The sequence below is a fragment of the Lotus japonicus genome, chromosome 4 (assembly GCF_012489685.1).
Source record: "Lotus japonicus ecotype B-129 chromosome 4, LjGifu_v1.2".
Lineage (NCBI taxonomy): Eukaryota > Viridiplantae > Streptophyta > Magnoliopsida > Fabales > Fabaceae > Lotus > Lotus japonicus.
Window position 1 is genome coordinate 21,531,158 of NC_080044.1, and position 13,668 is coordinate 21,544,825.

The window sequence follows — 13,668 nt, forward strand, 5'->3', positions numbered from 1 at the left end:
TATCATGGAATGAGCAGGACCCTCGCTCCCTAGAGGGGCTCACCCGGGTCAATCGAGACCGTAAGTCATTGGCGAGAGAGAAGACTTAGCAAGATTAGGACCTCATATAGCGTTGATCATCGAGAGCGGTCACTTTATGTATAGGGGTTGGGCCGAGAGCGTTAGGGCTCAACTAGACCAATTAGCCTAAGATATAGGGTTCAATAATGTACTAGCCCTTTAAAAGGGAACTTTGACATCATTATAAAGGACCTATTGACATTTTATCTAAGAGGATTAGCCTATTACCTCACCCTTGCTCTGCTAGGGTTTAGGGCTTATACCATTCTTGAGTATTCATTCCGGAACACATCACATATCATATCACTTATTTCTCTTCACATGTATGCACATTTGAGGTGGAAATTGATGCTGAACTCAACATTATTTTGAATCATGTGTACATATTTTTCTGTTAATTGTTTAAAAATAAATAAATTACTACCTGAAATGCATAAACCAGAAATCATGTGTATATATATCCACGAGTGCATGCATAAACCAGAAATCATGTGTACATATTTTGAAGCAGGGTAACCTTTGGACCCACAACTTTTGTGCTCCTTCTGTCCCTGCGAAGATTCGTTCGATCAGAGTGATGACTTTTCAGCTGAAGGGTGTTGCCAGCACGAACCGGACAGTCCAGTAGTCAGCACCAACATCCTCCTTCCTTCCAAATGGTGAGGGCCATGCCCATGTCGTTGGATTTTGACACTGCACCCTTCATGGGTCCCTTGATTCCTTCTACTTCTATGTATATCTTTCTTTCAAGACTTAATTTAAAACTCTAAACCCAAAATCACAGTATATTCTGTAGTCTGTGATGTCCTAATTTTACAAACAATTATCACTCTCATGTGTGCCTGCCATGTTAGTTTTCTTTGAAAATTCTCTCTCCATTTGAAGTTCTGTGTTGTGCATTTTTCATGGCAGTATCCCACAAAGAAAAATCTGTAATCTCTTTGATGTTGAAAGCTACTACCATGATAATATGCTTGGATCAGTTTCACTAAAAAAAATTGTCATATACCAACTGACACTTTTAGTGACAGATATGAAAAGCTTGGGTATAACCATTATATACCAACAGACAAATTACTAACCGTAGCTATAAGTATGACATACCTACAGATGGCTGTTACCGTAACTATAGTTTTTAGTGACGAAACTTAAACCATGGGTATAGACATCATATACTAACAAACATCTTAATTTGTCACTGCAGGTTTTAGTGACAAAATATAGAAGTGTAAGTATCAACACCATGTAATTTTTTCCTTCAAAATTATGATAGGTAATTGTTTCTTTCACCCCATCTAATTCCACCTTCCCCTTTTAAGTGCGTTAACATCCCACTTTCAAGTGTGTATAAAAAAGGGAGGTAGAAGTAGATGAGAGGGGTTGGGAATAAGAATTACTATTATGATATTAGTTACTCGCAATAACTTTTTCTATGATTGAATTGATTTTAACTTTAAAATAAATTAAAATATTTTATAATATTGATATTGACTTTGAACCAATAATACATTAATAATGTAGGTAAAACGAATTGCCTTAGTGAAGGAATCCTCACGTGGCATAAAAAAAATTTAAAATATAGAGGTTACCGACTTACCGCTAATACCAAATAATTTCTTTTGGGGTTAAATTTAATTTCGGTATGTATAAAATTAAAATTGGGATGAACTGAATTTAGTTCTTCAAAAAAATTCATAATTTTTCATCTCCAACTTTGATGAAATATGTGTAAATAGTTCCTATCGTTTCTTTTGTGGTAGTTTTTGTGGACCAGTGTTGTTTTTAAGGGTTACAAAATGTACTAGTGGGGTTTAACTAACCACCACAAAATACACCGCATGCACTAACTTCATTTATTTATGGATTGGCTAGGGCGGCATACCCTAAAGTCAGTGGTGCATCCAGCGGGGGCTGGCAGGAGCAATCGCCCCCCCGGAGAATTTAAAAAACGTGGCTACTATATGTTATTTTTGGAAGAAATTTTTTCTATCTTTAATCTCGTTCCCCCAAAGATTTGTCCATCGATCAAAATCAGACGATTTTTCCGATCTGGAAAAAATGAATTTTTCGTTTCAATTAAGACATTATCATTTAGATGTTTCCGGAGATCATAATTTAGGAAAGTTGTCCAGTTATTAGAGTTTTACCAAAGATTAGTTGAAACTGTAAAAGCAACAATGTTTCCACTTGTTGACAGATTGATACGTCTTGTTGTAACGCATTATGTTTCAACAACATCTACAGAGCGAGTTTTTTCTGCAATGAAAGTTGTTAAGACTCGGATTCGCAACAAGATCTTGAAGATGACATTTTCAGAAATTTATTCGTTGTATATATTGAGTGGGAAATTGCTGAAAAGATCAATGTTGATACAATAATAGATAAATTTAGTACCATGAAAAAATGAAGAGTTTAATTTAAATAAATTTTTTATGATTTGAAATATATATATATATATATATATACTATTCATTGGTAAAAAAAGTTCTGGTATTTTATTTCGCCCCCAACAGAAAAATACTAGATACGCCCCTGCCTAAGGTTGGCACCTCAGCCTTTTGGATAGACTACGGGGCAAGTCTCTCCTCTTAGGATCAGGGCTAGCCTGTGAGTTTGGATCAGACTTAACGTGCGGCCTATTAGGTAGCCCATAATGTATATAATAGCTTAGGATTAGAGTTTAACTTCACTATAAAACGCTAGACCCTGATTCAATAAGACATGTTCTCTCTTTTACTAAGAAACGACTACACTAACCCTAAATTTGGAATCCCTATGTCGTTGCGAAAACAATTTCATTAACGTTGAGACTAAAGTTTATGAATCTTTTAGAGAGGGACTTAATCTAATTCACCTATTTTTTAGGGACTAAAAGCATATATCTTTTATTTTATTAGTTTTAAAAATCTCACATTTCTAAGCTTTTATGCCAAATTGTTGATTCTGGATAAACTGTTCAATGGTCATCACGCCACCTACCTGTCTCATAACTTCTTTACCCAGCAGCAAGCAAACAATGTAAAAGAGGAAAAAAACCGTCCCATTTTTTTTTTTTCATAACATAGCACATGATTTCAATTTAGTGGGGCTGTTTTCGACCAAATAAAATCGTGGGGTTGTGCGTGAGGTACAAAATATAATTTTTTTTTTTATTATTGAGTTACCTGCATGAGCAAATGAGATAGCTAAAAATAAATATGAAAAACAAAACGAAAACAGACAATAATAGATATAGACGAATAGCACGTAAAAGATATTTTTAATGCAGGTGATAAGAATAATATTTAAGTCTAGTTTTAAAATTCTTAATTTTCCACTGGATTCCTCATACTCCCTACTTTAGAGTTATCGACATTAATAAAATGAGGGATTGAACAAAACAAAAAAAAAACTTAATTGCATTTTTTTCCTCTTAGTTTTGATAATGTGTGATTTTGGTTCCCCTAATTTTTTTCAGGCTAATCAAATCTCTTTACTTCTGAAAATTAAAAAAAATTGGTCCATCATCTCTCATTTCTCATATGCATTAAAATATAAAATCATGATCTCTTCATTATTTTTCAAATATTTTAAGATTTACATTAAAAAAAGATTTTAAGATTTACAGTGGATTTGATATTTAATAAAGTTTTAAGAGCTTAGTTAAAAAGTTTGTGAAATTTTCATAGATTTAGAATGATTTTGTAAAATATGAGATTAGGATTTAAAGAGAGAGAAAATTGAGATTTTCGCAATTTTTATTAAAATTATATTTTAATTAGTGAGTTTTAATTATAATAACATTAATCATTTATAGATTTTTTTTTGGTTCTTTGGCCACCAGTCTCAACGGGGGAAAGGGGTCCTACGTGACTAATCTGCCTCGAGATATGGTAGTGATTTTTCTAAATGATTAATTTGATTCATCTTGTTCAACAAAAAATTTGATTCATCTTGTGAAGTTTTTTTTTTTAGAAAATGAAAAATATAAAATTATTAACTTCCACATCACAACAGCTTGTAGAAAACAACATGTCAATTTAAATGCTAAAGTAATCACTACTACTTTTTTTCTCACAATCTCCACTTTTAAAGAAATGCAAGAGATTCCCTTCAAAAAAAAAAGCAAGAGATTAATTGCTTACGGTTTCTTATACTACACGCAGAAGTATAAATTGCCAACGTTGCCGACCAGGCCTGTGGAATTCATACAGCTAAAAAACAGAGTTTCTTGGTACCACAAAATGAGAAAGAAAACATGGATTTAATTACTGTGAACTTATAACATTCACGAGAAGAGCAACTTTTACTTAATATTTCATTGTTCATACCATAGAAATTGGTAGTGTAGATTCATGTACTACTGATTTCTTGCAGAGACTTAGACACTTGCGGTTTAGCACACGCAGATGCAAGTATCTAAGTGTCTGTCATAAATCAGTGGTACACAAAAAAATTATAAAAGTCATCCTTTGAAGCTACTCTACACCAACAACCAGAGCAATGCTAGCAAGAATGGTCTTATTGGCAATTAAGACGAGCATGAGAAAGTTGGGGAGCAAACTGCACTCTTCAATTGAGTGGACCAATAGTAATAATAAACGCCTAAAAAAAGCTGAACTTGATTGGAGTAATCAATAGTTGCTGGCAAAAGCAACTTTTGGTAACGACTTCGAGAATTATTGATTTGGTTAATGAAAATTGCACTAATTGAAATGATTATGACTTCCATTTGAAAACAGGGAGGTAGTCATCAATCAGATTTTATAAAACCCTTTTTTGTCAATGAACAAACGGTTCATACATACATTTTGATTATCATTCTAGAAAGAGAAATGTTTAGTTAAAAGGGCTACCTCAATTTGTTGCATTTAAGGATTGGTTTGATCCATATTTTGTCTTACAAGCTTGTGTTTGAGTTTAGGTTGGAAATTTTTCACAATTATAGTAATATGCCTTCTATGAATAATTTATTTTTATCTAATTCTACATATCAATTGTCATTTATACAAGATCCACATAGATGATTATGGACAAAATCATGCCAGATTCAAGGTGTAATGCTAGCACATATGTGGTTAGGTTTCCCATTTCAATTTGTATATCACAAAACAAGAGCATATAACTAATAGGCGTGACTTGTGATAAGCATTTGGGTGATGCTAATAAGTAAAAAGTAAAATGCTCTATTTGATGCAGCACCTAAGCAAGTATAACTCCAGAAGTAGATAGCTCCAACCTTTCATTGGTGTTTCAGTGTTTGAGAAAGACTTGCAATTTATTCAAGGAAGCCAAAATGTATCACGATTTTTTTTTAGCAGTAAGAACCAGTCTTATCAAAACCAGATCAGACCAGATGATCCAAACAGTTCAACCGGAAAAAGGATATATGGTCGGTCTGGTCATTCCTATCAAATCATTTTACAACCAAACCGATCAAGATATGGAAAAACTGGTCAAAAGTTACTAGGAATTAAGTTGGACATGCCAAAGATGTTGCACACAAACTCAAGGTGAGTAGTTAAAGTGGAGAAAAGCACCATGGACAATTTGTTAGCACAAAACACCTACCAAGCTCAAAGGAAAGTTTTCTAGAATTGTTATAGGACATGATATCCTCCATGGTAGCAAATGTTAGACTTTAACTAGACATGTGAAAAAAGTTTGAGTAACAAAAAATGAGAATGTTAAGATGGACAAGTGAACCACACTAGAATCGAGGAGAAGATAATGAAAATATGTTAAGGCATGTATAAAGAAAACCTTTGAAGACACCAACGAAAAGAGTCGAGAGCATGGTTCTTAGTCATGTGAAGAGGGGGGTAGACAGACCAGAAAAGACATGGAAGATATTGTTATAAGCGACCTCATGGTCAATAATATTCAACACAATTTGGTTTTTGATTGAGCACAATGGCATGAGGTGATCCATATAACCGACTTCATTAAGTGGAATTAGACTATTGTTGTTGTCATTGTAGACAATTAGTATTCGTACCAGATTTGCAGCCTGATGGCCCCAATTCTATCTTTTCTGCTAGCAGAACACTGAGGGAATGATGCTGCCCTTGTACTCTCTTTGTTGTAATTAAGAAGGAGAACAAGAGGGCTGTTCTGGACCACAAAAGGTAGCAAAAGAAATGGGGCCAGTACCATGTGAACAAACAACAAGGAGGATATGACACATCATATAAAACCATGGATTATTGTAAATTACACGTAAAGAAATGAACAAAGAGGGCCTACTTGACTTATGCCCCTACCTGAAATGCGAATCCCAGGTATTTACTTTCCATCTCTCCTACATGACATGAGCACTACTAAAATGCAAAGGATCAAAATTCATGAAGGTTTCTATTTTGTAAATAAACTGTCCAAAATTACTAACTGGGATTTATCTCCTAGCCTAAACCTGAGTATGTATTCTAAATGCACTATAAGAATCTTAAGGCCTCTCTCTCAACATCAACTACAATGACAAAGAATGATACAATCAATAAACTCAAGACATTAGAACAAGTTTAGGTAGGTATGAGCCTATGACTTCAGAATACATTTACCAAAGCACCTTAATCTCTCCATGGCAGCACGGATTTGCTCTGAGATTGAAGTGTAAAGATATCTCTGTGCTGCTTCATCCAAGCCATTAGAAGTGCTGGGCCACCCGAGAGTAGGGAATGGCCCATTACGAGACTCTGCAATAGCCATTTCACTCATTGCTGGAAGGTCAAATTCAATAGGATCACCAATGATCATGTTAATTTTCTTATTACATAATGGTACAGGAGGCCGTTTACCAAACATAAACTTCTCTGGCATCACCTGGAAATATAAGTAGAACCTAGCATTAATAACCAGAATAAACAAACAACTTTAAATAACAAAGCGTTTGAGCAAACAGCTTAATTACACACTTGTGACCATAAGCGCTTATCGCATAAGGGCTTATTCACACGGCTTAATATTAGATGCTTTCTTACTCCATCAGACAAGATAAACTAAAAGTTATATGCTGAAACAATGGTTTAGAAAACAAGCTGAGAAGGATGGAAGATAAATTTTATAAGGAAAGAGAAATTCTGAGAGTTACCTCTTGAAAACCATGATGAATAATTGGCAACACAATTGGAGTTGTAGGTGCACGAACAATTAGACTAGCAGTACCCCACTTCAATCGATTTATAGGTGCATCTTCTTGATGCACTTTTCCTTCTGGGAAAGTATGCAGCTGCCATAGCAAAGTCATAAATGATAAATCAGTTCTTTTTCTAGTATCCATTTAGGTACAAGAGCAGTATCTATATCATTAAAGCAGAAGATTTAGAAAACTTCTAAAACTAGTTCTCATGTGGCTGTGATATACCTATTGATAATTGATGATGTACCTCCACAAGAATTGCACATGGAGATCAAGTGTAGAAGGACAAGTTTTTTGCACAAAATAAGAATGTTTAGGCTTAACTTGGCTTAAAGAAAAATGTTAATATATTAGTTTAAGATTTCATCCAAAGCAGGAGGTGCTAAAGCAGTTTCAGTGCTTTGACTAAACCACGGTGACTTCTCTTCTCATAATTTTCTTTTCATATAAAGGAACACTTCTTAACCAGTGATGCAAAGGGAAGATCATCTTCAATAATCAAATAAAAAGAAAAGCACCCATCAATCTACATTGAAATTATTCTTCAATTCAAGCCATAAATGCGTCAAGCATAGCATGAAAATGAAATAAAACAAATTTCAGTTAGATCTTATTATCTATAGCAGAGAATGGTTGCTAGATCTTTGGTGTCTAGGAATCACCACGGAGATTGGGTTTTAAGATATGATCTCCAATGTAAAAAATTGAAAAACTAAAAACAGAATCACATATAGCAAATATAAAATGAAGAGTGCTTCCCAATCCAAAGAACACCTAAGAAGCCTTAGAATCAGCTTGCTAACTACCAATCATTCCCACACAAAAAAAATTATATGCTGCATATACACCTGACAACATTGCAGGCTGATGCCAGCTGCAATTATGGACTATGGAGTGATGGGGTAGCAGCATCTACGGCTACATGATTCGTCCACATTTCAAAAAACAACTTTAGTTTAAACTTTAAACCAAGGAAACCTACCTAAAAACCCCATCCTAGAATTTAGTTTTGAAATGTAAGGAAATGGATGAAATTAACTTTGTCTTCAAGTATTTAGATCATAACCCGCAAGTTACTACCATGACATGCCAATCCACTGAATAATTCATAGGAAAATGATAGGAACCCAACCCAACAATGAAGAGTAAAAAACAAAAGGATATTCTGTCATATATTGCATAAGCTTCAAAGCAGCAGAAAAGGATTACATAAGAATAAAATATAACAGTGTGTAGGAGATGTTAGTGCTAACACTTTGCCAAAGCTCCTACAGATTACCGTTCTGCCTTCGGCCTACAGCTGAACAAGAGAATAATCACTCACTTTCTCCTCTAACTAATCAGTAGACATACGATATGCAATCCTCTTCACTGTGGCTATCTGGTACGCAACACTTTAAGAATTTATGGTATGCTGGGGGTATATTGGGTATGCTGTATATTTTAAATAGTACATTACGTGTTTTAACGATAATTTGTCACCTCATTATATTGTTTTGTATCACTTCTTATTTATTATTAGTGTTTTCTCTTTCCCGATACGTTATTAAATAGGTTGAGGGTACAATTCTCAACACTAATTTTTATCTCACTTTTAAATAAGAATTTAACTAATACTGTCTTATTAAAATTGATTAATTATTCATTCAAAAGGTAATTTTTATCTTCTATATTTATTTTCTGTTTAAGAAAAATGTGAAGTGGGCATTTTATTGCTTTTCTTAACCTGTAGGTTATTTTTCCAATAATGTCCATTAAAAACTTCCTTTTTTAACTGTGCACCATTTATTATTTTCTTTGCAACAGTGCAACTTTAATCTCTCCTTTCTTCTGATACACTACCCTTGGACAATTTCCATGGCAAACAGAAGCAAATCAAAACACAAAAGTACAAGTTCTAGATGCATGAACCAATTTGTAGATCAAAGGGAAGAGAAGCAAATTCTACCACATAGCAGCAGAGATCAGAATGTCCAAATGTGAGCGATTACCTAAGATATGATGAAATTGGAAATACTGTTAGAGAGAAACTTAGGATAGCTCCCATATTAGAAACGATAGTAGAGTTTCATCTTAGGTGGTTTAGGCATGTATGGAGAAAACCAATTAAAGCATCTATTTAGGACGGCTGACCAGATGGAAGAGAATCTAGTAGTTACTAGTTAGAAGTAGCAGAGGAGAGACCTAGGAACACTATAGTTCAAGTAATTAAGAGGGACTTATAGGTAAATAATCTATCTGAAATCTTTATATATCACAAAGTATATGATGTAAAGCTGGTTTGTATAGCCGACCCCGTCTAGTGGAAAAAGGTTTAGATGATGATGATAAACTAACCCTTGAATAATCATTCTCATTCCTACGCCTTTCAGAGTTTCAGGAGCTACTCAGCAACTAACACCCAATAGGCCCAGCCCTATTACTTCTTGAGCCTATTTGTGTATACCTTCCCTTCCAAACCTTTGGCCCATGAAACAATTTGTCTACCACATAAGACGTAATTTGGAAAGTATGTAACCCATTTAACATCAAGAACCATGGAAAAAAAGAAGAGGAAATGAATTCCTAACATCACTAGAGGGTCATAATAATCAACATGTGACATAAGGTAGCCTAAATATCATTATAAAAGGGTTAAGCTTGAGTAGAGGGAAAAAGATTAGATGTTACATAGATACCCATTCTCCATCCTTTAAGCGCTCCAGAGCCTCGTTCATGTGCTCTTGATAAATTCCACCGCCTCTTGTGATAGGTATGCATTTCCCTGTGCAAGTTACCATTTTAGAAACACAAAATCAACAATACCCTACAAAAAAACAAATAGAAAACCTTCCAGTATATTTGATGCAAAATTAATAAGCTCTGAATCACACAACATGCATATCGTAGATCATTATATTATAAGCCTTCCAATTAGGTCAAATTTTGATTGTCTTGTGAGATGAAGTACTCCTGAATTATAGACAAAACACAAAAGAACTTTATCTCAACCACTGCAATGTGATTGGACAGGGACTATCTAGTATCTATATGCAATTACATTCACAATGCCCCTAATTTCAAATATTTGTTGTATTCAAAGACGTTCTGACGAATTTGTTCACTTTTTTTACTCAAAATCAATTTTACCAAGTATTCAAAGGTTGGACATGCCAATAGCCATTTTTTGTCACAGCACTACAAGCGATATTCCCTCTTCAGATAAATTATCTAGCCATGCATTCTTTCCTTATCCTAGAAGTAACTCAGTGCCCAGTCCTACTTTGCCCATTGACAAATTTAGAACATCAAGTGTTTTTTAATACCTACAAAGGTTTTGGGAGTAGAATGGGTAATAACTTCAGCTGGAATGTAATTCCATAACTATTAGTAGTAAGTTCTTTTTCAGCAACTTTTATGGTATAGGTAAGTTATCTTAACTTCATTATGGAATTTTGCTCATGAGTTTTTAAGGGGTTTCCCATGTCAGACTTGTGAGGGTGTACTAGATCGCAATTTTGAGTTGATGTCTTCTCTTTTTTCTCTCTTTCCTCTGTTGTTTTCTCTTAAACCTACCTGATCCTCCAATTTTGTACTATCTTTCCATAATGAATCATTCTATCATCCAAAAATAAAATATACGTACAATAAAATCAGAACATGAACTCATAAAATAAACCAACCCACTATTTCTGGTCGTTGTAAGTTCATAAACAACAAGAGAAACACTTTTCAGCTTAAGGTGAGCTTCCAATTTAAAGTATTAGGGCCACCAATAATTTTAAAAATGCCACCCTATGTTTACTTCATTTTCAGTTTTCATAACAATAGCAATGTACGACCAATGAAAACAACATTTTGGTTGTTGTTGTTTTCCAAATTTACTATGTAAAACTTTAAAACAAGAAACAAAATGAAAATAAGGTAACATTTTTATAAAGAAAAATACTCATAAGTACGAAGCAAATTTCCTACTTACATTGCTGTACTTCTTCAATTAGACACTGATTTATCATTCAATTAATACCCATGTATGGTAAATAACACACCTCATTATTTGTAAAATTCATGCACAACCTGTACGCTCCAACCTTAGTGGCCTCAGACCCAGCCTAGGCCGATGTACCACCCCACCCCCGGAACAGAGGAGTCATGCGCACACCATAACTCTTCCACAGTAAATGAGGGCAGCTATAACTCCCACCTGAGTTAATGGGGTCGTCCCAATTAATAACTAATCCTGACGCCCAATTAATATCATCAATATGCTATGAAACCCTTTGAAAACCCCTAGCAACCAAAGGGACAAAGTAAGCCTTTATAAGGGGACTTTGGACCAACACCTGGGGCATATTCACTCTAAAGCTAATCCAGGACATGAGCTTGGAGATTTACCCGTCTCAGCTTATGACCCCAAAGTTTAGGGAGAACACAACCCAGTTGAAGTCTACAATATACCTATTTGTAAATGTTAAAGAAATCAGGAAACATTTTATCAAACCAGTCAGACCCTTTTCTTCCGTCAGTGGTTGAAGTACCTATCTTGATGCTTTCAATTGTCAACTTATTTTGTTCTTCAAAAACAGGCCTTGCTAACACTCCTCTAAAAAACACACTCCATTAATTCACCAATAATGTTCAGTACCTAGGGAAGCTACTCCACTACGTTCCCGGAATGCAACAAGAAAAAGAAACCACAAAGGCATGTCTAACTGCTAAGTGCAAAATACCAGTACCACAAATAATAAATCAAATTCAAGCAAGCCAACAAATTGCGAAAGACATGTCTAAATGCTAAGTGCAAATGTGCAATATACCAGTACAATACATAATGAATCAAATTCAATCAAATCGAAAAATTGCGAATTTCAATATCTTACTTATACAAAAAAAAAAAAAACAAGAATTGCAAGTTGAATTACAATGGTGGATGCTACATTTGACTTACCAACCCGAAAAACATAGGAATAGACCGCATTCTTGAAACATATATCTTCAGCAGTGAGAACCCATCGAGCTAACTTCGTATCAAAGATGGGAAAACCCTTGAAACCCCACATAATTGGATCATCTAAACTGCACAAGTTCAAATAATAATCAAAATCAATTGAGGGAAAAAATCAATTCAGAATGCAAGAAGAGAGAGAGTGAGGTGGGGCTAACGTGGACATGTGATTGCTGACGGTGATGAGGGGGACGCCGGCGGGTCTGGAGCGGACGAGGCGGAGGAGAGTGTCGGCGTTGTGAACTGTGGTGGTGTTGAGAAGAGACGACACCGTTTTGGCGAAGGATCCCACCGCCGCTATCACCATTTTTCTGGGTATGCCTCGCAAGTGCCCCGCCCTCGCCGCCCATTCCATCGTCCGCCCCATTTCCCCGGCGAGGTTGGTAGCTGTCTTGCGAACGTAAACTAAAAAGGCGGCTTTTATTTGATTTTTTCCTCAAAACTTTTGTTTAACAACAATGATATATACACACCTCCTTTTTTATACACTTCATTTCTACTTATTTTTATCTCTATCTCTCTCCTCTTATCATTTATCACATATTTTATTTTCTCTCTCTTACTTTTTTCATTTCTTCCTATCTCTCTCTTCCTCCATTTCATTCCACCTCATTTTTGAGGTGTCAACAAATCATTATTCTTTGTTTAATTTTGGCTTAATTGCACTTTTGTTCGATCATTTTTCATTGTCGTGTAATTGGGTCCTCTACTTTAAAATGATCTATTTTATTAGGGGTTTAAGTGGGTATGGTCCGATCTGCGAATCCGATCAAACCGATCCGAATTGAACACATCATGGTTGGTTGGATTGGATTTGATCATTGGTTTGGTTCGGATTTTTTTTACTGAATCCGATCACCATCAGTTCGGTATCGGATTTAGAGATTGAAAAACCGATCAATTTGAACCAACCCAAGTAATTTAATTTTTTTTATATTTAACTCAAACACTTTCAGCCCATTACATTACATATTTATATTTGTGTTAGAGATATTAGTTTTATTTGGATTATATGAATTATATTATTATTTAATGTTCTGTTCTTTAAAAATGTTGAATTTTTTAACATTTTTTATAATTTTTCACGTTTTTAGAATAATTTTCATGCATATTTCCAAATAATATTTGTTATTTCAAATCCGACCATCCGAACCGAATCAATCCGATTGAAATCGGGTTGGTTTGGTTCAGGTTTAAAAGTAAAAATTATGAAATCCGAACCAACCCAAACCGAGCATGTTTGATTGGTTCGGACATTTAAACACTCAAAATCCGAACCAATCCGATCTGGTTACACCCCTACATTTTATTCCTATATTTTTTTGAAAAAAAAAAGTCATTATATAAATATAATAAAAAGGCTTAGGAACAAACTCTACTAAGTGAGAATAGAGTACAAAGACAATACAAATCAAACCAAACGAAAAAAATAACTAGGCTTAATTGCACTTTTGATCCATTAAGTATCATGATTGTGCGATTTCAATCCCTGATCTTTAAAACGAGC

At 34.7% G+C, this 13,668-nt stretch overlaps 1 protein-coding gene across 1 annotated transcript; it reads right to left on the minus strand.

The window, feature by feature from the left end:
- Positions 1–6,196: 6,196 nt before the first annotated feature.
- Positions 6,197–12,610, minus strand: LOC130714621 (N-acylphosphatidylethanolamine synthase). The gene is made up of 5 exons (XM_057564532.1): positions 12,320–12,610; positions 12,105–12,232; positions 9,856–9,941; positions 7,130–7,267; positions 6,197–6,861 (listed from the first exon to the last, which is right to left on the minus strand). Exons 1-5 carry the CDS (start codon positions 12,526–12,528, stop codon positions 6,577–6,579), a joined length of 846 nt encoding a protein of 281 aa, XP_057420515.1. The 5' UTR covers positions 12,529–12,610; the 3' UTR covers positions 6,197–6,576.
- Between the last annotated feature and the right edge of the window lie 1,058 nt (positions 12,611–13,668).

Excerpts from the sequence above, each read along its gene's own strand:
- LOC130714621 (XM_057564532.1), bottom strand. The coding sequence starts at position 12,528 with ATGGGGCGGACGATGGAATGGGCGGCGAGGGCGGGGCACTTGCGAGGC. Across the intron at positions 12,233-12,319 it reads GTCAGCAATCACATGTCCAC|TTTAGATGATCCAATTATGT; the intron begins GTTAGCCCCACC and ends GAACTTGTGCAG. Across the intron at positions 6,862-7,129 it reads TTCATCATGGTTTTCAAGAG|GTGATGCCAGAGAAGTTTAT; the intron begins GTAACTCTCAGA and ends TTATATTTCCAG.